Below are 22742 nucleotides of genomic sequence, written 5' to 3' on the forward strand. Positions count from 1 at the left end.
TCAGACCTGACTCTCCATCTCCTGTTGACAGGCTGTTCCCAGAGGTGGGCCCATGGAACAGGCACCTTTGGGTGGCACAGAGTGTGAACCAGCAGCAGTTTTATGAACCATTTTTCCGCCACTGAGCCCCGTTGTGGAGGTGGTGGGGAGCTGGCCTGGGACAGAGCAGATCCCAGCAGACCATCAGGGCAGTGGCTGTGGCCATCTGCAGGAGGACCCTGAGGAAACAACCTCAGGGCAGCTGCTGTGTGTCTGGGTTGTGGGGTGTGGTGGTTCTTATACAGCCAAACCAGTGCAGAATTTTTTTTTCTGGTAAGATTTTTTGCTTTAAACTCCAACTTGGTACAGGTTGCCTGGAGGAGTTGTGGGTTCTCCTTGCATGGAGGTATTACTCAAGACCTGATGGGATGTGCTGCAGAGCAGCTATCCTGGGTTACCCTGTGTGTGTAGGGGATCTGCAGAGGGGCCTCCCCCCCTCAGCAACACAGCTTTGGAGTCTCTTGTCACTTACATCACCCTCACTCTGAAGCTGGTATAGCCTTCCTCCCTTTTGATCCCACATACTCAGTTTTGGAGTTAAGGTTGGAGAAGACCACCAAGATCACTGAGTCCAACACTGCCAGGCCCACCACTAACCCATGTCCTGAAAGTGCCACATCTACATGGTTTTTCAACACTTCCAGAGATGGTGATTCTACCACTTCCCTGGGTAGCCTGTTCCAAAGCCTGACCACCCTTTCCATGAAGAAATATTTTCCAATACCCAATCTAAGCCTTCCCTGTCACAACTTTAGGCCATTTCCTCTGCTCCTGTCACTTGTTACCTGGGGAGATAGACCAACCCCCACCTGGCTACAACCTCCTTTCAAGGGAGTCTTAGAGAATGATAAGGTCTCCCCTGAGCCTCCTTTTCTCCAGGCTGAACAACCCCGGCTCCCTCAGCTGCTCCTCATAGGACTTGTGGGCCGGTGCAATGAGAACCTGCTAAGATTTTCAACTGCCATGTTTGTCTTTATTTGGGAATATGAAAGATACTTTAAAAAACCACTACAGCCAGTGTCACTGTTACAGCTGCTGGCTGAAATTCAAGTGTACATATACATACACACATATATGTATACATATATATACATATATATATATGTACACACACACACACACATATATATATATATATATTTCAACTGATGCCTCGGAGCTTTTTGGATTTTTTAACTTTTGTAGATTTTAGAAGTAGTAAATGTAGATTTTAATGTAGCTGTATTACATCCCTTACCCTGTAGCATAATATTTAAACATACCCAACCCTGTTACCCCATTTCATATAAATCCCTCTAAATTCCGCTAGCGTGTTTAGTCTTTTTTTCAAGGTAGAATTGTAGAAAAGCCTGGATCAGAAGGTATCACACAGACACAGCGACCTTCAAGCCCAGAACTTTGGAGGAACTCCAAAGACTGTGCGTGCTGTGAAGAAGATGAAGATGAGGAAGAAGGGGTCCCACACACCCACAGACCCAATTCCCGGAGGGGCGTGTCGGCGGGAAGAACGGGGCAGAACCGGGGATGGATAAATCGGGGACTGGATGGACCTTATTATAAAGTCACAGAACCACTGTCTGGGCGGGTGCACGTCATGTGTATTCCCTGGGCCTCAGGCCTGAGATTAAAAGACCTACTCTCTTTATTTTATTTTATACACTAAATTGGCCTGGAGTTTTTTTTTCTCCGCGCTCTCTTAAGGCAACAAAACGCACAGCAGCCTAAAGTCGCACATAACTCTCAACGTCGCGCTTGACTGCTCGTTCTTTCCTAGGCAGCCCTCCGCCCTGCCCACGGGGAGGAGCGGGGCGGGCGCGGCCGCGGCCCGGAAGGGAAACGCGGCGGATCCGGGTCAGGGATCCCTGCGAGTGCCGGTGCCGGGCGGGGAGGTGAGAACGGGGCGGGGAAGGAGGCGGTGGAGCCCCCGGAGGGAGTCGCGGGTCCGCGGGGAGCGGGAGTGGAGAGGAAGGGGGTGCGCGGCGGGTCTGCGAGAGAGGCTGAGGGGAGGCGGGTGCGTGGGTGAGTGGGCAGGGGATGGGTCTTGGGGAGAGGGAGGCAGACCCCGTGTGACGGCGGCCCCGGGGGCGCCTGCCCTGCTCTCCCTCTTCGCCTCCCTCACTGACTGCGGGCTGCTCCCAGCGGGGTCGGCTTGTCTGTGAGCTCCTGTCCGGCCCCGGCGGAGCTCCAGTGAGGAGAGCGGCCACAAAGAGGGAGTTTGCTGCTTTCTAAGCCCAAACCGCTGCCGCTGCTCCAAGCCCTCGTTTGGGCTGTTACCTGTGCACGGCCGTTCTTGCCCTGACTCTGGAGGTGCCAGTGCAAAGATCCAGGTGATAAGCTCCTCACAGGCTGCCCGCGGCTCCTCACCTGCCCTGCAATAGCTTTCCATTAGCAGGAATGTGCAGTTGGAGCATAATGTTGGGCCATTCTGTCCCTGACAGCTGCTCAGTGCTAATGGGCTTCTGGAGCGCTGGGAAGATGCTGCTTTGAGAAGAGGAGGGGTTCTGTTTTCCAAGACAAGTCCCTAATCACTCCCTGACCAGGCTTCACAGAGCGCTCAGCAGTCTGAGCAGCTCTCTGCAGGAGGAGATGGGTCAGGAGTTTGATATGAATTAACATGAAAAAAACACTGTATTTCAGCTAATGCTCCCCTTCCCCCTTTTACTCTCAACCCTGCAAACTCCTGAGTTGAAAACTGACAGCTCAGAGGCTGCTTTCTTCCCCAAAAATTCCCCTTAAGTTTTTTCCTGTGGGCTTCGGTGTCCATGAAAACTCCATCAGAGTGGCAGAACTGGAGCCCCTAGGCTAGGCAGCACTGCTGGTAGGCTAATCCAGAGGGTCTGAGGCCAGACAGTTTTGTCAAACCTGCAAGCTTTGGCTGAATAGCTGTGAGGAATATTACTTTTGTTTTCTAAAGCCACAGAACTTACTGAACAATGTTCTAGAATAGTGTTCCTTGCTCCAGGTGCATACAGACACACCCACATAGGGATCGTTAACTGTGGGTTAATGAGAGGGTGTCTTCTCTTGTCGCATAGACAAATAATATGTGCTTGGACATATGCAATGTGCTAAATCATCCTCATAACTAAGAGCTATTTTTCCCCTTCTTCAGCAAGAGAACATGAGTTCAGCAGTGAGGAAAAGAGGAAAGCCCAACAGAGGAGGAGGAAGAGGGAGAGGAGGAGGAGGAGGGAGAGGAGGCAGTGGAAGAGGAGGGAGTGGAAGAGGAGGAGGCAGCAGTGGCCGTTCAAACAAGCCTCAGCTTGGTGGAAACAGGAAATGTTCAGCCAAAATTTGGGATGATGGAGATGATTTTTGTCTCTTCGAGGAACCAAGGCTGGAATCCAGGTATTTCTTTTAATTTGGGGGGGATTGGCATAGAGACGTCTGGGATACTTCAGGATTGTTTGGGATACTTTGGGACATTTGGGATACTTTTTTGGATGGTGGGATACATAGACATTTGGGGGTGGTTTTCGGACATCCTTGAATATAGAGAAGAGTGAAGGTGTGATGAAGTTGTTTCAGTATGAAGCACTTTTTACATGTCTTTTTTTGATTAACACCTTATAAATTTTATAGCTAGGAAACTGTTTTACTTTTTAAAGATTAGAACCTCTGATTTTCTTCTTAGGTCGTAATTTCAGAACACTTTTGGTCAGAAAACGCTAATAAACACAGGATATTCATTGTCGTGTATACAGAGCAGAAGCTGGGCCATAGAAAATAAGCAGTTTGGAATTAGTTTAGTATCCTGTATGTGTTCTGACCAATCTGTCTTAGAAACATGTCAGAAATATGTTGTATTGTAGTCTGAGAACAGCTTTACCTAGCAAAGTATTTAGTAAATCACTTTGAATTTGACATAGGTTACAATAGGTGTGTGTGTGTGTGTGTGTGCAGATACAGACACACAAATCCTGGTCATGTAAGAAGTGATTCAACCTGGCTGAATAATCCTTAGGTGATGGACTTGTCTTATTTTGGTTTTCTTGTTTTGAATTACAGGGTTGGGCCCTAACACATCCCAATTCAGTCAGAATCATTTGAGCCAGGCAAATAACTCATGGTTGTGTCCTATTTTAATTTTTAGATCAAATGCCCCTGCCAGAAGAGGAGGGCAAATGAAACAGAGACCTGAAGCAAGAATGCCTCTGCAGACCATACACATGACATCAGAGAATCAGAGAAGAGTGAAAGAACTTCTTCAAGAGCTTCAAGGGCAGGAGCTGGCTCCTGAATCAGAGTTAGTTTAAATGGAAGCACTGTTTCCAGCTCTTGTAGATGAACATGCTTTAGCAGGCATACTGTTAGAAATGAAGAGTATTTTTAACCTTAACTTTTAATTTTATCTTAAATCCTACAGTTTTGAGTCTGCTTTGTTTTTCTACAATATTAACTCTGGGAAAGGGGTAGCCAAATCTTCCATTTAAATGAAGAATTTAAAACTGCAGAGGCAGAGTTTTGTGTCTACTCAACAGTGTAATTTTGTTTTATTTTAATTTGATAACTCTTTTTATCAGTGTAGCTGGTGAAGATGATGATGAACCTGATTACCTCGATGATGAACAGTGCTGGTCAACAGAACAGGAACTTTCTGAAGTAATACCAAGGTTGTCTGCTGAGCCAGCTGAGCACAGAGTTGTAGAAAATGAAGTGTCTTCATTTGCTGTGCACAAACTCTCCAGGTGATGCTTTTTAGTGAGTAATTTGTATCCCAAAGAGTTAAATCACTAGTCTCAATACTGTAAACCCTCGGGTCTTGGGCTTCCTCTTGACACTGGGGAGGTCTATGTGCAGAACTGGTGAGTTTGTATCTCCTGAGAATCTAATCCTCAGCTAGGTGAATTTAACATAATGATTTTATGAAAATAATCATTCCAGCCTTTTTCAGTGATGTTTTAAATTCTTTCTCCAAGGCAATGGAACAGATATTAGGAAAGCTCAGGGAGCATTGCTTTTATATGTATGTTTCTCCCAGGTAGGGGGAAACCTTGTAAGTGGTGTTCATCCATTTTGCTCAGACATGACTGTTTATTTTTGCTTTGTTTGAGAGTATTTTATGTGTGGTAGCTTTTTCTGAAGGGTTTTATTTATATAGTTCAATGGGAAAACTTAATCCTGTGACTATTATGTGCTACATTCTGAGGTGTGAGATAGTTGCCACATAAACTAATTTGTCATCTTACAAACCACAGACTGGCATTTACAGACACCAAATTGCTGCCTGCCACTGTCATTTTAAAGAGCATAAATATTTTGGTGTGTTTTTTCCCCTAATGGTAGTGATAGTATCTCATGCCATACATGCTTCCTCACTTTCAGCCTGATCAAGCAGATGTGTAGTTATTTTGCTTCAAGAGAGTTTCTCACTCGTTGCCTTGCTGTCTCTGTTTTGGTGCAGGTATGGTTTTGACTGTGAGCGTTGTAGGACAGTGCTGAGATCCTGCAATGGTAATATTGGGGCATCGTTGGAGTATTTGCTATTGCAGTGCTTTACCGAAAGATATGGAGAGAAGATGCAGGTTTCTGCAGCAGCTGCTGAAGCCAGTCAAGAAGAATGTTTAGAACAGAGACAAGAAGAAGCTTTTGCCCTCCGGTCAATCTGTGGAGAAAAATTTGTAGAAAGAATTAAAAATCACGTTTGGACTTTTAGTTTGGAATTGGAGTACCTAGCAAACAGACTCAGCAAATCTAAACAGAAGAGTGGTTGTAGTAGGGACACAGCAAAACCGACTTCAAAGGAAATATGTAAATTTTATCTCCAAGGAGGCTGCAGGTTTGGTTCAAAATGCAGATTTGCACATGAATTCCCTCCAAACCATCCACTAAAACCATCCAAGAACTCTGTAGATGATGCTCATCTCAGACATAGTGATGGTCCCATATATGAACTTGAAGTAAGATTTCCTGAAGAAAACAAATATCCACTTCAAGCACCTCTTGTGGCATTTTATTCCACTGATGAGAATCTGCCTCTTGCTTGTCGTTTACACATTGCTGAATTCCTCTTTGGAAAGGCCTTGGTAGCTGCAGAGTCTCATGAACCAGTGGTATATACCTTAGTGACTTGCTTAGAAGATGAACATGAAATAAGTGAGTTACTTGGCAATACTCAGCACAAGTACAGTGTTCCTCTTGTGTCCCTGCTGGCAACACCTCCTGTAAAGCTACAAACAGAGAGTACACCTGGTTCAAATCAACCGTCTGAAGGTACACCAAATCTCCTTCTATGGTTTCTGGGCTAAGAACAGTCAGAAAGATTTAAAAGGGAAAAAAAAAAAAACAGAGAGAGACAGGGCAGAGCCCCCAATTCATCCATCTGTTCCAAATCTATTTCTGGAAATTAATGTCATGTGATGAGCCAGATCCATGATCTGTCTGTGCCTCAGGAAGTCCCTTCCATAATCAAGCTGCAGCAAGGGGGTTTTGTGCTGGCCAGAACTGAGTTAAAGGAGCACAGAGCTAATGAGTTTGGTTTGGCAGAGTGCATGATGCCCATTCCCACACAATCCATGAAATGGCATGGAGAGATATGGTGTGAGCTCACCAAAATGGGCCAGAGACTTGAAAGGGAAGGGGGAAGGTTGTTTACAAAACTGTGGTGCATCTGCTACTCATCAATTCAGAAACTTCTTTTTTAAATTACTTAAAATTGCCTCCTCAAAATTAACTTTATAAAGGTGGATTTAAGGCTAAGTGAATGTTAAAAGTGGTTCTAGAATGTTGCACAAGGCATCGACCCTTTTTATGTATGCAAGAGCAACTATGTTGATTTCACAGGAGGAGAGCTGAGGCTGTCACTTATAGCAGGGTGACAGCAACTCTGTGGCATAGGTGACTTTCAAGCTCTCAATTCCAAAACTGTTTTATCTAAGCCAAGCTTTCTTTAACAGAGTTTTCTAGAAGAACTGCATCACATTTTAGAGCACTTAAGTAGTGAAAGCTTATGTTTTTGTTACAGTAAAACAAATTATTCCATTTCTTTAACAGCTCTGCAGAATGACAGCTATGTTCCAGAAATTGAAATCAGAGATTCCAAATAATTTTGTTAGTTATAAAATCTTTGTTATGCTATAAAATAACTTGCATAGATAAATGTAGCCTTAAAATTTTAAGGGCTGGCTGATAGTCTGAGCAAATCCCACTTCAGTTCATAGGCACTGGGCACCAAAGTGCCTAGTTCAGTTTCAGCTTTGGTTTAGAAGTACTTGGCAGTAACTTTTATGCTGGTGCTGCCATCAAAGTCTTGTGCTCCATAGAAGTGGTTGTGGGTTGGATTGAAGGGGTGAGCTGAGATACATGAAAAACGTTCAGGAAGGCAAACCAAGTTCCCATTCTGGTTCACTGTGTGGCCATCCAGACCATGGTGTTGACAGCACAGCTGATGCAGAGGTAGTGACAAGTGGGATGGGGCTGGAGAAGTTGTGGTTTGATGAGGTGAGGGGGCTTTGCTGGTAGTGTTAACTAAATGCTTGTCAAAAACAGTCCTGCAGGCCCTCAGGTCCAGTCTACCAAAGTTCTTTGTTGAGAATGCTGATGGAACATCTTCTCTGCCTTGTTGATGAGGTCCTGTTCCTTAGTAATAAGAATACTTAACTGTACACTCTCTGTCTCAAGCCTCAACAGTGTCAGAGCCTCAAGAAGAGGCAGTGGCCGAGGAGGAGGAGGAGGAAGAAGAGCCTGAACAAGTTGTTGTGGAGAATGAGAGTTACGTGAACCTCAAGAAAAAGCTTTCCAAAAAGTACGATGTGCAGGCGAAGTCTCTGTACAACGAAAATGTTAAACTCTGCGCACAGTTTCGGCAGAGAAAGGTATAATGTGCAGAACATAATGTCTTCTTTTCTTGCTTACTTTAGAAAAATGAATATTTAAGGCATAAGCTGCTGTTTCAAATGGTTCTCTTCTGCTCCAGTGGTGTTCTTACTGCTGTGCTGTCTGTTTTTGTGCATCAGTCTTCTAGGCACTTCCAGTCCATGCTGTATGAAAGACAGAAGCTCCCTGCATGGCAAGAGAGAGAAAACATTCTGGATTTGCTGAAGAGCCACCAAGTTCTTGTTGTGAGTGGCATGACAGGGTAAGAGTGTGATTGCACATACAGACTTTATGTATCAAAACACAGACAGAAGAACGTGAAACACATATGCATGTCCTGGAAAAGTTAGGGTGGTGGTCCATCTGTGACCAGTGACAGCAGTCCTAGGTGGACTTCATGTGACGGATCACACTAGTAAAGCAAAGCAAATATCAAGTGGAATGCAGTCACCTTAATTTACATGGATAAAGGTGTTGGATTTGTGAGGTTTTTAATTCCTGATTTTGTTGTGCAGATGTGGCAAAACCACTCAGATTCCTCAGTTTATTTTGGATGCTTCGTTGCAAGGATCTCCAAGCAGAGTTGCAAACATCATCTGCACTCAGCCTCGCAGGATCTCTGCCATTTCTGTGGCTGAACGTGTAACCAAAGAAAGAACAGAAAGGATTGGACTCACTGTTGGATATCAGATCCGTCTAGAAAGTGTAAAGGTATGTATGCTTTGCTTGTTGGTTTTCATTTAGTTCTATTAAAATGTGCTCAGTGCTTCTGTAGTGTCCAGAATCTCTGCCCTATACCTGCCATGTACTGAGATAAGCAAGTTTGTGTCATCTATTTTTTACACTATATTATGAACCATATTCTATATTTTATTTCATCTCAAGTTGCACAGTTCACTTTGCAGAATGAGAGTGCAGTCCTATGTCTTGTGGTTTTGCTTTCTGTTGAGAGAGGTGATGGGGTTTGAGAGTATGAGTAATACTGCTGTCCTTAGGAAGGCTACTGGCTTCTTTTCTGCCTGTTGTCATTTCCATTTGTCTCCCAAGGTACAGCTACAGTCAGCCAGAAGGGGTGGTTGAATTCAAACTTTTGTCTTGGAAGAAGTTTTGTCTGCATTGCAGCTGATTCTTTTTCCAAGAAGTATGCTAAAAAAGAGATTCACTGGATCTTTCTAGGACCAGAGATCTGATTGTTTATCAGAAAACAATATCCACAGAAAAAACGGTTCAGATTTTTTGATAGTTAGCAATGCCCCTTGGTAAGAAGCAGGTGTTCTCAGTTTCAGTCAAGAATTTAAAATCCATCAGCCCATCTCCAGCAGGGATTGCTTGTTCCCTTTCTGTCAAACCTGGCGCTCAGCTAAAACCAAATGCTTTACAGCAACATACATTCTTTTTGCACTGTGTTGATTTGCCTGGAGTCAACTGAATGCTTTGTCTTACCCTTCAAGTCCTCAGCTACCAGACTCTTGTACTGCACTACTGGTGTGCTGTTGAGAAGGCTGGAAGGAGATCTGACTTTGCAGGGAGTCACGCATGTTATTGTTGATGAAGTTCACGAAAGAACAGAAGAAAGGTAAATAATCTCTTATCCTGTAAGCAAAACAAAGAAAGGAAGGATGAAGGTGACTGAGGTGCAAGTAACTGATCCTGTGGCAGTAATGTGGGATGGTGGAAGGAGTCTGGTTTTAGGTTCCTGTGCTTGGGCAGTAGGAAATTATGTTGCACAGCTTGCGAGAAAGCATATCTCTCTCAAATTGCTATGCCTTCAGTGTGCTGTTACATTGCAGTGGTGTTGAAAAGACATTTTGGATGGGCCTGGAGGGTTAAGTGACTTTTTAACCAGAGCTGTCTTTTTCTTATACTTCCCTTGTTTCAGCTTTTATCAAATACCATAATTCTTCACATGCCCTTTGGGGAATTTTTTCTCCTGATGTAGGCTTCAGCAGAGCACCTGCAGGCAACAAGTGCTCGTGTTTTCTTCCAGTCTATGGATTTTACTGGTTCTACATAGTCTCATCCTATCCTGCTCTAGGCTCCTGCAGTTTTACCGTTTACCTGCTGGTGACAGGCAAAAGATAACGTCTGTCAGTATCTCTGTAAATTAAGTGGCAAGGATTCTTTTCTTTGGCATTTTCCTTGAGAAACATTGCAGTGCAGTGGGTTTCCAGAAGGCTTTGTCTGTGACTCGTTACTCTACAGCTCAGATGATATTGTAGCCTCATAAAAAGCTTGTGTCTCTCAAGAATTCTTTCCTTGTCATCTAAAATCACTATAAGCCAGTCTTCCAGGAATGCCACAAAAGCTATAAATATATAGGGAAGATTACAGTGAGTAGGGAAGAGTGGGTAAGTTTGAATAACTCTTCCAGTGAAGAAGAGGAGCAAAAAGGACTCATCTGTTCTTATCTAATGTTCTTGCACTGTCGTTAATGTAAGGAATTTATAAGGCTTTTTGTTGCTTAAATGAATTTGCTAAGTAATCCTGACACTCTAGTAAGGGACAACCAAAAAGAGTCAGATTGAGATTGCCTTCCCTTCTGAGAAGCTCATGCTTCTGTGATGGTATTGCTGTGCTGTTGAAAACACTAGGAAGGAGGACAGAATGGGGAGAAAAATAGAGACTCTGAAAGTTAACACTGAAGAAATTTATATATATTTTTGTTGGTTTTCTGCAGTGACTTCTTGCTGCTGGTTTTGAAGGATATAATGGTTCAGAGGCCAGACCTGCGCATTATACTCATGAGTGCCACCCTGAATGCAGAGCTTTTTTCTCAATACTTTCACTCCTGTCCAATTATTAACATACCAGGTGAAAACCATTCATTTTTATTATCTTATCACATTCATTGTTTTAGAAATTTGTTTTCAGTATTTCTTCTTGCAAAGTGTTTCTCAGCTCAAGTGCAAGGGGCTAGTTTGCAAAGTGACAAGGTGAGGATGTACACAAGAAATATGATTCCAAAGGCTTAAGAGGAAAGACTGATGATATTTAGGAGAGAAAGGACTTGGAAATGGAGATATTTTTGTGTTGTCTGTATACCAGAGGAATTTCCCTCCCCAAAAGACAAGAACCGTGGTTCCCTGGGCTAGTTTCACCACAGCTGAAGACTCTTCTGTATCCTTGTGAAAATAGGATCAGTGAGAGGATCCAGCTGGATGTGTACCCATTTAGTCAAATGTGCCCTTTAAATTGCTAAGTTATTACATGGACCAAGACAGGAACCTGTAGCCTCATGGATGTATCCCCATAAGTGTATCAGCCCTTCTGTCTGTGTAAGTGCATTGTGCGTGTTACCACAGAAACCTTGAGTGGTTTGGGATGGAAGGGACTTGGAAGGTCTCACCCTGCCATGGGGAGGGACACCCTTTCACTAGACCAGGTTGCTTCAAGCCCCATCCAACCTAGCCTTGAACAATTCCAGGGATGGGACACTCAGGGCTACTCTGGGCAAACTCTTGTGTCTCACCAACCTCGCAAGAAAGAGTTTCATCCTAATATCCAATCTAAAGCTACTTTCTTACAGTTTAAAGCCATTATATCTTGTTCTATCACTGCATGCCCTTGTCAAAAGTCCCTCTCCAGCTCTCTTGTGGGCTCCCTTTAGGTACTGAAAGGCCACCCTGGAGACTTCTTTTTCCAGTGTGAACAATCCCTATTCTCTCAGCCTTTCCTCACAGAAGAGGTGTTGCATCCCTCTAGTCCCCTTCATGGCCTCCTCTGAACCCATTCCAACAGGTCAATGTTGTTCCTGTGATGGGAACCCCAGAGCTGAGTGCAGCACTCCAGGTGGGGTCTCACAAGGGCAGAGCAGAGGGACAGAGTCACCTCCCTCGTCCTACTGGCCACGCTGCTTTTGATGTCCATAAGAACTCCAGACCATGCCTGGAGGACACCCACTGTTTGTCCTGATCAGAAATTGTGTTGAAGGGTGCAGTGTAGGTGGGAGCTGTGAAGCCAGTGTATGTCATAATAACCTGTATAAAATGATATAATAATCTTTGGTCTTTTTCCTCTTTTCTGTATATTGTGTGGCGTGTAGATAGATTTATTCTCGTGTTTCCTTTCAGGTAGAACATTTCCTGTGGATCAGTTTTTTCTGGAAGATGTGATTGCAATGACAAGGTATGAAATTCGTACATTCTCAAATGTATTTGGCCTTTGAGGTTGCACTATTGACCTTGAGACTGAGTATAGTTCTGTGCATATATTTAAAAAGCAAATCCTCTCAAATCTTGCCCATCAGCTGCAGTCTTAGAGTTCTACTAAAGCACTGACTTTAAGCCATACCTTTTGTACTGCAGTGGGGTCTAGGATCTCATGCAAAAACAAACCTTTCTGCATTAGATACCGCATTAGTACTCAAGAAAAGGTGAGCTTTGCTAAGAATACTTTGTTGGTGCTTGTGCTCTACTTGTTTCAGTGGTGATTAGATATTGACTAGCAAAAGAAATTTTAATGTAGATTTAAGCACTGAAGGTGAAAAATGTAGGATACCAAACAATTACCTTTTGTAAGCCCTACCTTGCAACTCAGGTTACAGATGCCTTTTACCATTTGTAGTTGCTGGAGGGTCACAGCAGTTCAGATATTCCAGATAAATTGATCAGCTGTTCTGTTGCTCTGAGCAACACTAAGCCCACCTAGCTGTCACAATCAAGTTTGCAGTCCTAGTCTTTCACATCACAGCTTTTAATAGACTAACATCCCCATATAAAAGGACACCTTGACCTTCATATTATCTATGGTTTTGCAACCTGCTTATACAAAGTTCCTTTCAGACTTATAAATAAATATTTTTGATACCCTATCTCTGTAGTTAATTATTAGAAGGAGACTGTTAGGCTTCTTTCCACACCACCAAATGTTCTCTTGCTGTCCAGGTATGTTTTAGAGGACTGTAGTCCCTACAGGCGGAAGGCAAAGCAAGAAAGCAAACAGAATGGGAGACACAAAAGGACGGCATTTGAAGAAGTAGAGGAGGACCTGAGACGTGCTGGCCTTCTGGAAGGCACAGACACCGTTGTCAGAGATTCAGACCCAGACCAAAAATTAACTCTGAAGCAACTCGTTACACGATATAAAGGTGAGCTCCTTCTTATATTTAATGAATTGGCACAATAACATTTGCTAGACAACATGGTATGTTAGCATATAATACTATAAATTGAATGCTTATATATAATTCAGAGTTTTGTACTTGTGAAGTTCTAGATGAGAAATTTCCTGCCATCTTAAAAAAATAAAAGAGAACTCTTTGTTCTCTTAAACTAGAGCAACCATCTTGGCTGAAATCAGTTCTTAGCATCTGAAAATGGACAATTTTCAGATGCTGTCTCTTTCCATCCCTTTTCAGATGCCTTGTTAATTCCACTTTCTCCTCTGTATCTGTTCTTGCTGATGCAGTTTTACTTAGAGCACAGCATGTATCTGCCTACTTCAAGGAGGTCACTTCATCATGGCAAGCCTTCTTTGAGAAATTCAGTCACCCTGTGAATGACTTAATCAGAGAGGCAGATATTTCCATGAACTGTGTACTCTGCCATCATCAAAATCCTCCTCATGCTTAGTCCTGAAGAGTTCATCCCTGCACACCCTTATGGTGAGCTCCACAGTGGTACTGAGGGAGAGCCATTACTTAAAAGCTTCAGATTCCTGCTAGACAGTTACATCTCAGAAGAGTAAGGGAATTTGGGTGTCGTTGTGAGTTGGTGTAAGAAACGTTGGAAGGGAGAAGAGAGAGCTGGAGAAGGTAGTCCTGGGGTATCTTATCTGTAAGCAGACATATGAAGTGCTTTGGCTCCTCTTACTCCTGGTATGTATGTCATTCTGGTGGTAGATGAATTCTGGTCTAGGCTGTGCCCAGGACAGGTCTGAGCCCCAGTAAGCATGAGGAAAGAAATGAAGGGCTGAAACAGAGGAAAGCATGGAAAGGAAAACGTGACACATTGAGTCATTGTGGAGCTACCTCTGTCTGGTCTAAGCCAGGTGCTGTTTAAACTGAGCTGTGCCCGGTTGTGCAGCCACACTGGTTCAGTGCATCTTGCTTTTTACAAGAGATAGATTTACTGGGTGTTTTATTTCTTTTTCCCCAGGGGTTAACAAGGCAGTGTTGAAAACAATGTCTCTCATGGACTTGGACAAAGTTAATCTGGAGTTAATTGAAGCCTTGCTGGAATGGATAGTTGCTGGCAGACATTCATACCCACCAGGTAATTTCATTGTCCCTGGGAGACAAACAAAAGGAGATTCTTGGAAGCTGTGCACTTACAGACAGCCCAAAGCTAATGATTTGCACGCAGGGTTTCTGTAGCTACTGATTATTTTGGAAAAAAAAAATAAATTTCTAGTTGAGTAACAAAGGTCCTGCTATACATGGGATGGGGAAAGTGAGAGAATTGTCTACTTTGGAAAGTCTTTTGTGAGGGACTGTTATGGCCTGTGTGCTTTTTTTGGTACAACAGTTGCAAAAGAGAGCTGGAGTTTTGACTTGGGCCTTTTGCACATTAATAAAATATCATGCTGTCCTTTCTGTTTAGTGATTTTTTTTTTTTTTTAATCTACATATATAGGTGCTGTTTTGATATTTTTGCCTGGTCTGGCAGAAATCAAGATGCTTTATGAGCAGCTTCAGACTAATGCTCTTTTTAATAACAGGCACAGCAAGAGGTAAGGCAGAAAAGCTCCAAAACTATCAGTTTTTACCCATAAATAAAGAGTCGTTTCCTGCACAAAGCCTGCCTTTATCCAGGGATAAATAAAGGTTATTAAATGTGTGTGAGTTGAGTCCAATCAGGGTAATTCCTTTTCTACTATCTTATTGGCTTGCTTCTTTTGTTTTTCGTCCTCAGCTCAGGAAGGTTAGTTGTTGAAGTACTTGGAGACCCTAGTGATGAGTGTTTTCCATTTTGTGCTCTGCATGATCCAGCGGGCTGTTGAAACTTCATCTCAGCCCTTGTTCTGTTTCAGAATGTTTACTGGGATACATTCAGTTGTGGTTTTATTTGGCCTCAGATTGTTACATGGAGAAGTAATTATATATCCTTGACTAAACAATTTCTACACAGATGTCCATGGCCAGGTTAGCTGGACTGATTTCTTCCAGTCTGGCATTAAAAATGGCAGATTTTAGACTCTTCAAAAGAGACAGAATATTTGCTCAACTCTACAGAAGTGACAGGTCTCAGAATAAACTCCACATTCCCTTAGAAAATGTGTCATCAATAGCGTGGCCAGCAGGACCAGGGCAGTGATCAGCACTAGTGAGGCCTCACCTCAAATCCTGGCTTCAGTTTTGGGCCCCTCACTACAAGAAAGACATTGAGGTCCTGGAGCGTGTCCAGAGAACAGCAACAGAACTGGTGAAGGGTTTGGAGCATAACTCTGATGAGGAGCAGCTGAGGGGGTGTTCAGCCTGGAGAAAGGGAGAGTCAGGGGAGACCTTAATCACTCTCTACAACTACCTGAAAGGAGGTTGTAGCCAGGTGGGGGTTGGCCTCTTCTCTCAGGTAACAAGTGACAGGACCAGAGGAAATGGCCTAAAGTTGTGCTGGGGAAGGTTTAGATTGAAACATTTGTTCATGGAAAGGGTGGTCAGGCCTTGGAACAAACAGCCCAGGGATTCACCATCCCTAGATATATTTAAAAGCTATGTAGATGTGGCACTGAGGGACATGGTTTAGTGGTGGACTTGGCAGTGTAGCGTTAATGATTGGATGATTTTAAGAGTCTTTTTCAACCTCACTGATTCTATGATTCTGTGTCTTAAAGGTGCTATGGCAGAGAGGTTTGTGGTTTTATATTGCTTTGAATGGCTGTGGGCAGTGTCTAGTGAGGCGATAGTGTGTGCAGGCAAATTGTTCCCAAGGGGGAAAATGCTAGAGACAAAGGCACTGACCATGTTGTCATATTGTCTTTCCAGGTGTGTTGTTTATCCGCTTCACTCTTCACTGTCTAGTGAAGAACAGCAATCTGTGTTCCTCAGGCCTCCTGCAGGGGTTACCAAAATCATCATCTCTACAAACATTGCAGAAACATCTGTCACCATTGATGACGTGGTCTATGTGATTGATTCTGGAAAAATGAAAGAGAAAAGGTACTGGCATCCATTCCTCAGTGTTTTGTGAGCTGGGAAACTGTTATATGCCTTGAGCTGTATACTTTAGTTTTCCAAAAAGCTGGGAAAAACTTGAAGGAAACTTGGTCTGCAGAAAGCTGCTACAAAGTGGAGAAAGCCAGTCTAAACTCAGATCCAAGTGCAGGGGTGGGAATTGTATCCATAGAGAAGTTGGCAGCATCTGCCTGCTTAACATCCAGCCTGTTCACTCTGCATTCATGAATACTCACTTTTTACAAGGGCAGGTTGTGATAGGACAAGGGGTAATGACTTCAAATTGAAAGAGGGCAGGTTTAGATTGGATATTAGGAAGAAATTCTTTACTGTAGTGAGGCACAAGAACAAGTTTCCCAAAGAAGTTGTGGCTGCCCCATTTCTGGAAGTGTTCAAGGCCGGGTTGGACAGGGCTCTGAGCAACCTGATCTAGTAGAAAGTGTCCCTGCACAGGGCAGGTGGGGTTGGAATTGGATAATCTTTAAGGTCCCTTCCAACCCAAACCATTCTATGATTCTATGAATATAAGTCTGTTTCTTGCTCTCCTGCAGATATGACCCAGGCAAAGGAATGGAAAGTCTGGAAGATACATTTGTGTCCAAGGCCAACGCCCTGCAGAGGAAAGGGCGAGCAGGCCGTGTAGCCTCAGGCGTCTGCTTTCATCTTTTCAGTAGCCACCACTACAACCATCAACTTGTAAAACAACAGTTACCAGAAATACAAAGAGTGCCTTTGGAACAGCTCTGTCTAAGGTGAGCTGTTGTCCCTGTATTTCTTGAAAAAGCCAGTGTGAGAAATGTCCTTACTTTACTGCAGGGAGCACTTGGAATGACATTATCGAGGTGTTTTGACTCCTCAGTGTTTTCTCACATCACAAAACCCAGAAACATGCTCTGTAGATCTCAGTCTCTGTTGAGTGGTTGCTTTGATCCTACTGTCACACTGCCTCTGCATCCAGAGCCCCACTCTAATTGCACCCTCCACCAATTCTCCCCATTCTCCAAGTTCCCTATCTCTCACCTCATCCTGGGAAAAAATAACGTCTCTTAGATCTCTCATCACAGAGAAGACAGTTGCATTCCTGTAACCTAGACCTACCACAGATGTTTGTGCCTTTCTGCTGTGAACTCTTGCAGTGTTTCTGTGCAGCACAGTCCAGTAAAGCTACAACCTGCATCAAGCACCACCATCATGCAGATGTTAAATGAAGAGGCCTCCCTATCCTCACTCACACTGCGTGCCCCTTAGTACTAAAAGGAAACAAAAACAGCACAAATTATATTTTAACAGTAAAAACTTTATTTTAAACCTTAGTATGCTACATAGAAATCTGTTCTTACAGACTCATATTCCACATTGCTTCCTGACTTCCAATATGTCTTACAGGCCCTCTTCTAGGGAGCATGTGCTTCAAAGCATGTTTTCTTTTGTTTTTTTTTGTTTTGTTTTTACAAAAGCTTGGGTTTTTATCCTGTATATGGAACTAAGCTGCTTTTTTTCTTTCTTTGTTTTTTCTTTTCAATTTCCCCCCCCTCCTTAAGAATTAAGATCCTGGAGATGTTTTCTGCACAGAGTCTTCACTCTGTCCTATCACGACTAATCGAACCCCCTAGAACTGAGTCTCTGCAAGCATCAAAGGTGCGACTACAAGATTTGGGAGCGTTAACTCCAGATGAAAAGCTCACCCCTCTGGGATATCACTTAGCTTCGCTGCCTGTTGATGTCAGGATTGGGAAGCTGATGCTGTTTGGCACCATCTTCCGCTGCCTGGATCCCGCACTAACGATCGCTGCCAGCCTGGCCTTTAAGTCCCCTTTTGTAAGTATTCTTAACCAAAGTGCTGTGGTTTTGTGCAGCAGCAAAATGCTGTTGTAACTTGCAGCATACTACACTGCAGTGAGTATTTTAGTTCTTCTTTTTAGCCTGTATTGTCTGTGTGTTAATATAGTGCTTGTTAAAATGGTCCAGCAGAAGTTCAAAACCATGCAGCAGCAACAAGAATGGTATTTATGTTGTAAGTGTACAGTAGAAACAGAGTGAATGTTAGTTTTCATTTTTAACTAACAAGTGCAAACATTTTGTCGAAATTTGGTGTAAAAATTGCAAATTAGTGGTAATATAAGTTAGGAAACGGTGATGATAAGGATGGAGCTGACATGTCTGAGCTGTGAATGCAGAGCAGTTTGGATCTCAGTTTGTGTGCTCACTGTCACTTTGGCTTTTTGAATGCTTCATATTTCCTGTTTTGCATGGAGAAAATTTGCATTCTGACCCATGAGCTGCTGTGAAAATACCAAAGATAATGTGCCATGTAGCTCTAGAGTGGCTTGTCTAAGTGATGAGGGGAAGAACACATACAATCTGTTGCCGCCTGTCTAGGTGTCACCATGGGATAAAAGGGAAGAAGCAAACAAAAAGAAGTTGGAGTTTGCAGTAGGAAACAGCGACTACCTGGCTCTTCTCCAGGCCTATAAGGTGAGATAAAATTCTGTAGCCTCTCCTGGGGGTTTGTTATATGTTTGAAATTCAAGCGGAAATATTTTATTAAAGGTTTCCTCTCATCCTCTCAATTAGGGATGGCGTTTAAGCATCAAAGAGGGCTCTCAAGCAAGCTACAACTACTGCAGGGAGAACTTTTTGTCAGGAAGAGTTCTTCAGGTAAGGCAGTGTTTGTGGCCTTTCACAGGGACTGGCTGAGACACTGGCAGAGTTCTAGTGACAGAAGTAAGTGATAGGGCAGACTCTCCCTGCTTGGTGTGGCAGCCACCACATATCAGCTCTTTGTCTGTTTGTAGGAAATTGCCAGTCTGAAGCGGCAGTTTGCAGAGCTGCTTTCTGACATTGGGTTTGTGAAGGAGGGATTAAGAGCCAGGGACATTGAGAAGAAGTGGTCCCAAGGAGGCGATGGTGTGTTGGATGCCACAGGAGAAGAGGTAATTCACAGCATTTCAGTGCAGTTTTTCATGTGTACAGTCTTAAGAAAGTGCTACCTCTGGGGCCAGAGATGTCCTGAGGGTACATGATGATCAGGGGAATATGGGTTTGGTAGCTGTGCATTGGGACAACCTGTGTTTGCTTTCTCTTGACTGCAAGCTGCTTTGTAGCCAGAGAGCAGTTCGGTTCAGCACTAACTGCATCAGGTTAGTGGTGGCCAGTTTGCTCCATTGATAGTGGGGGGAACACAGCCCAGTTCTAGCCTGAGACCTCAGGAGCAGTGACTTGTCCTCCTCCACAGAGCACAGCAGTGCAGCTGTAAAAGTCAACCAGTTTCAGGAATTCAGTCATTCCTGGAGCAGGGTTTTATCTTTATACATTGAACTGTAGAATACCTAATGCATGCATTGATTTCACAGGCAAATTCAAATGCAGAGAATTTCAAGCTGATCTCAGCTATGTTGTGTGCTGCCCTGTATCCCAACGTTGTCCAGGTAAGAGAATGCTTTTTCATTTTTCCTTCTGCTCTCATACATGACCTGCTTTCAATCTAGACTCATTGTGGTAGTTTTGAGCCTGGCTTAGATTGCCAAAGCTTGCTGCTTGCAGTGTTAGAGACAGGCAGCAGAGCCCCAGTTTGTATTGTTTGAGACCTTGCTGTTCCTACAGGCTGATTGTAGTGTCTCACAGAAGCCAGCAGCAGATGTTAAGAAGGTATGTTAAATTAGAGCTTTTTAGAAGGCTGAGATCACAAACAAACAGTCAGGGTTAGACAGCACCTGGAGCATAGTATGACTTGGTATGTTACTACTACAGAATTTCTGTTTTTGAAAAATTTAAAACATAAGGTTAAAAGGCTTTCTGGTGCAGCAGATTTTTATAACGTTTTTTCTTACCATACAGGTGAAAAAGCCAGAGGGTAAATACCAGAAGACCAGTACAGGAGCAGTCAAAATGCAACCAAAAGCAGAAGAGCTGAAGTTTGTTACCAAAAACGATGGTTATGTTCACATTCATCCTTCATCTGTGAATTATCAGGTCAGGATTCTTTTTTTCTGCAAAGCATACTCTTTTTCTTTAATAAAAGAAATCATCTTTGCTTGAGTATTTAAGATTGCAGTGAGGATCCCTATTGATGTTTAAAATAAAAGATCTTAATAACTGAACAGTCCTGTGTTAGGATTGCAAATAATGGTGTGTTCCTGAGTTAAGAATGTCTTCTTGGGCACACAATTAAATTCCAGCCTCTGGAGTGGAACTAGGGATGCAGCAGATCCCTGTTCAGCTTTTCTAAAGGTGCATCTGCAGAGCTGAATGCAAAAAAGTTTCAGCTGCAATGCTGCCCTGGCTTCTCCTCAGTAGTGATTATCTACTGTTAAATAATTCAGGGACATACTCTGGTTTCTGAGTCCTCAAGTTCTGAAGTTAATTTAATTTCCAGCTTAATAGCTAATTCTTAGATAAAAGCTCTCTCTCTGCCGTGACATGGTAATATTTGTCTCATGAAGTCTGTCTCCATGTTTGATGATTCACTGCTTTTCCAGGATATAAGTTACTTGTCTTAAAAAAAGTGAGTTTTCAGTCATTATTGGGTTATAAAGTCTTTGAACTGTTTTTCACTTTTGCTGTGAAAGAGCGTAACAGATGCACACACGAGAATGTCCTTAGCATGGGAGAACTTGGGGCCTTGAGGCAACACTAGTGAATTAGCGGATTTCTCATGTGCTCGCTGCAAGGAGCATGGGGTAACTGGTGAAGTTATCGGCAGCTCTTATGGGTCAGAGAGAGTCTGTTAGTCATGCAGGTGCGTTTTAGGCACATTTGTTGCTCTTTGCAGCTGTAGGAGAGGCAGGACCCAAGCAGGCAGGAAGAGATGCATCCCTTTAATGAGGCTGTGGTGTGTGTGTTCCAGACCAGGCACTTTGAGAGCCCCTACCTGGTGTACCACGAGAAGATCAAGACGAGCCGCGTGTTCATCCGGGACTGCAGCATGGTGTCCGTGTACCCGCTGGTGCTGCTCGGGGGCGGGCAGGTGCACATGCAGCTGCAGAAGGGGGAGTTTGTCATTTCCCTCGATGACGGGTGGATACGGTTTGTGGCTGCCTCTCACCAGGTAAGGAAAAGAAAGGATAATCCTGGGAGCGCTGCAGAGCTGTGCTGGTGTTTGGAATGTCCCGAGCCTTACACTTCCCTCTGTGTTTTACTGTATCAGGTGGCTGAGCTGGTGAAAGAGCTGCGCTGTGAACTAGACCAGCTGCTGCAGGATAAAATCAAGAATCCCAGCATGGATTTGTGCATGTGCCCCCGTGGATCTCGGATCATCGGGATGATTGTAAAGCTTGTGACCACACAGTGACATCAATCAGAACAGCTTTCTCTAAAGACTGTTATAGGCCAAGTAACATCCATGTCTTGATATAGTTATTGGTCCAAAACATGGCATTAATCTCTGGAAAAACAGGATGGCAACTGTACTGTTGACAGTTTTTTCAGTTCTTTTTTTTTCCCCCTTTGTTTGCTTGCTTGTTGGAAGTAAGGTGGCTTAAAGTACACTCTGGGAAATGGGAAAACAGCATATCTCCCAGGAGGAGTAGAAACCTCCAAGTAAGAAAATGTTTTCTCCTGGGACTATACCCTGGCAGTAGTGTTTTCTGGTCACAAAAATACCTGCTATCCAGCTGGTTTTTTTAATGTCTGGAGGCAGTGTGTGACATAATAAGCTACTCCCAAATTGGTTTAAACTCACTCCTACATTTTGACCATGACTTTACTGAGGCAGTCAGTTTGGGCTGACCAGGGTTCATTTGCTCATGGTTCAACCCAAAGCCATCATACAAATGAGCACCTTTTGATTCGTGTCAAGAGGTTCTGAAGTTCAGACGGTGTCCTCTGCAGTGGATCAGTTGGAGTGCAGTGTTGGATCAGTGCAGGCTGTTCTGGTGACAAGGTAAAACTGCAGGAGAGTGTGGACATTTTCCCTGAAAGGCTGTTCCAGCCCCTGCTGCACTGGGAAGAAATAAAACAGCTGAGAAGGGACTGCTGTAGTGCATTAAAAATGAATTCTTGGATGGATGACACTGCTAATTTCTTTATCTGCTCTGGTATGTGGTGGTCCTTCTGCCACCCTACACAGATGGAAAAAAGTCCCACTTTTGGAAACTTTTATCCAAACTCACACTCTGGGGAATGGACTGCTAGTGTGGCAAAATCCTGCAGTAATAATGCACTATTATTTCTTCCCCTTAGCATTGCTGCAGCCAAGCTGCTCAGTGTATAGCAACTGCAAATAATAGCAAGTGCCTTAAGTGCCAGGACTTGGCTGTCATCTCTAATGGTAAAACCAGAGTGAGCAGTCTCTACCACCAGCCCTACCCAGCAGTAACCCTCAGGCTGAGGAATGAGCTGAGGGAGGCACATTGCTTGGGGAATAGGTGGATGTTTTGAAAAAACAGACTTGAATGTTTGTAGAAGCACACCAACACACCCTCACATGAGGAAGATGACAGGAGTGCCAAGACCAACATCCCTGTGCAGCAGAAGGGCCTCTGCAGCTGAACTGCTGCTGCATTTTAGCCTCAGCCAGCTAAGCACCAGAGGGCCACTCCCTCCTCTACATCGCATCTCCATGACCTGGCAGTGGGAAAGGGGAGTGATGTGAGAAGATTCATGGGCTGAGAGACAGTTTAATAGGTAAAGCAAAGGCTGCACACACAAGCAAAACAAGGAATTCATTCACTGCCTCCTATGGGCAGGCAGGTGTTCCACCAGCTCCTGGAGCACAGTGTGATCTTGCCCAACAGTGACTTGGGAAGACAAGCACTGTCACTCTGGCCATCTCCTTCCC

The 22742-nt window shown here is 43.8% G+C and overlaps 1 protein-coding gene across 2 annotated transcripts; it reads left to right on the plus strand.

Annotated features, from left to right (window-relative positions):
* Positions 1–1842: 1842 nt before the first annotated feature.
* DHX57 (DEAH-box helicase 57) lies at positions 1843–21358 on the plus strand. Of its 2 annotated transcripts, none has more exons than XM_017818791.1 (24): positions 1843–1928; positions 3152–3387; positions 4133–4285; positions 4563–4727; positions 5444–6252; positions 7660–7853; positions 7995–8116; positions 8370–8565; positions 9306–9430; positions 10532–10665; positions 11925–11979; positions 12738–12940; positions 13950–14066; positions 14427–14523; positions 15776–15949; positions 16516–16716; positions 17506–17782; positions 18344–18439; positions 18539–18622; positions 18760–18897; positions 19318–19392; positions 19802–19936; positions 20811–21011; positions 21111–21358. In XM_017818791.1, exons 2-24 carry the CDS (start codon positions 3161–3163, stop codon positions 21252–21254), a joined length of 4122 nt encoding a protein of 1373 aa, XP_017674280.1. In that variant the 5' UTR covers positions 1843–1928; positions 3152–3160; the 3' UTR covers positions 21255–21358. The 2 variants fall into 2 exon arrangements, with proteins under 2 accessions (XP_017674280.1, XP_017674281.1); XM_017818792.1 differs by lacking the exon at positions 1843–1928 and adding an exon at positions 1991–2011 and having other exon boundaries at positions 21111–21254.
* Positions 21359–22742: the final 1384 nt, after the last annotated feature.

Source organism: Lepidothrix coronata, unplaced genomic scaffold (assembly GCF_001604755.1).
Source record: "Lepidothrix coronata isolate B3197 unplaced genomic scaffold, Lepidothrix_coronata-1.0 Scaffold71, whole genome shotgun sequence".
NCBI lineage: Eukaryota > Metazoa > Chordata > Aves > Passeriformes > Pipridae > Lepidothrix > Lepidothrix coronata.

What these genes read in the sequence shown, in the direction of transcription:
- DHX57 (XM_017818791.1), top strand. Translation starts at nt 3,161, where the DNA reads ATGAGTTCAGCAGTGAGGAAAAGAGGAAAGCCCAACAGAGGAGGAGGA. An exon ending in AATAACAGGCACAGCAAGAG is followed by an intron (nt 14,524 to 15,775) that starts GTAAGGCAGAAA and finishes TTGTCTTTCCAG; the next exon opens with GTGTGTTGTTTATCCGCTTC. An exon ending in TGGCCTTTAAGTCCCCTTTT is followed by an intron (nt 17,783 to 18,343) that starts GTAAGTATTCTT and finishes CCGCCTGTCTAG; the next exon opens with GTGTCACCATGGGATAAAAG.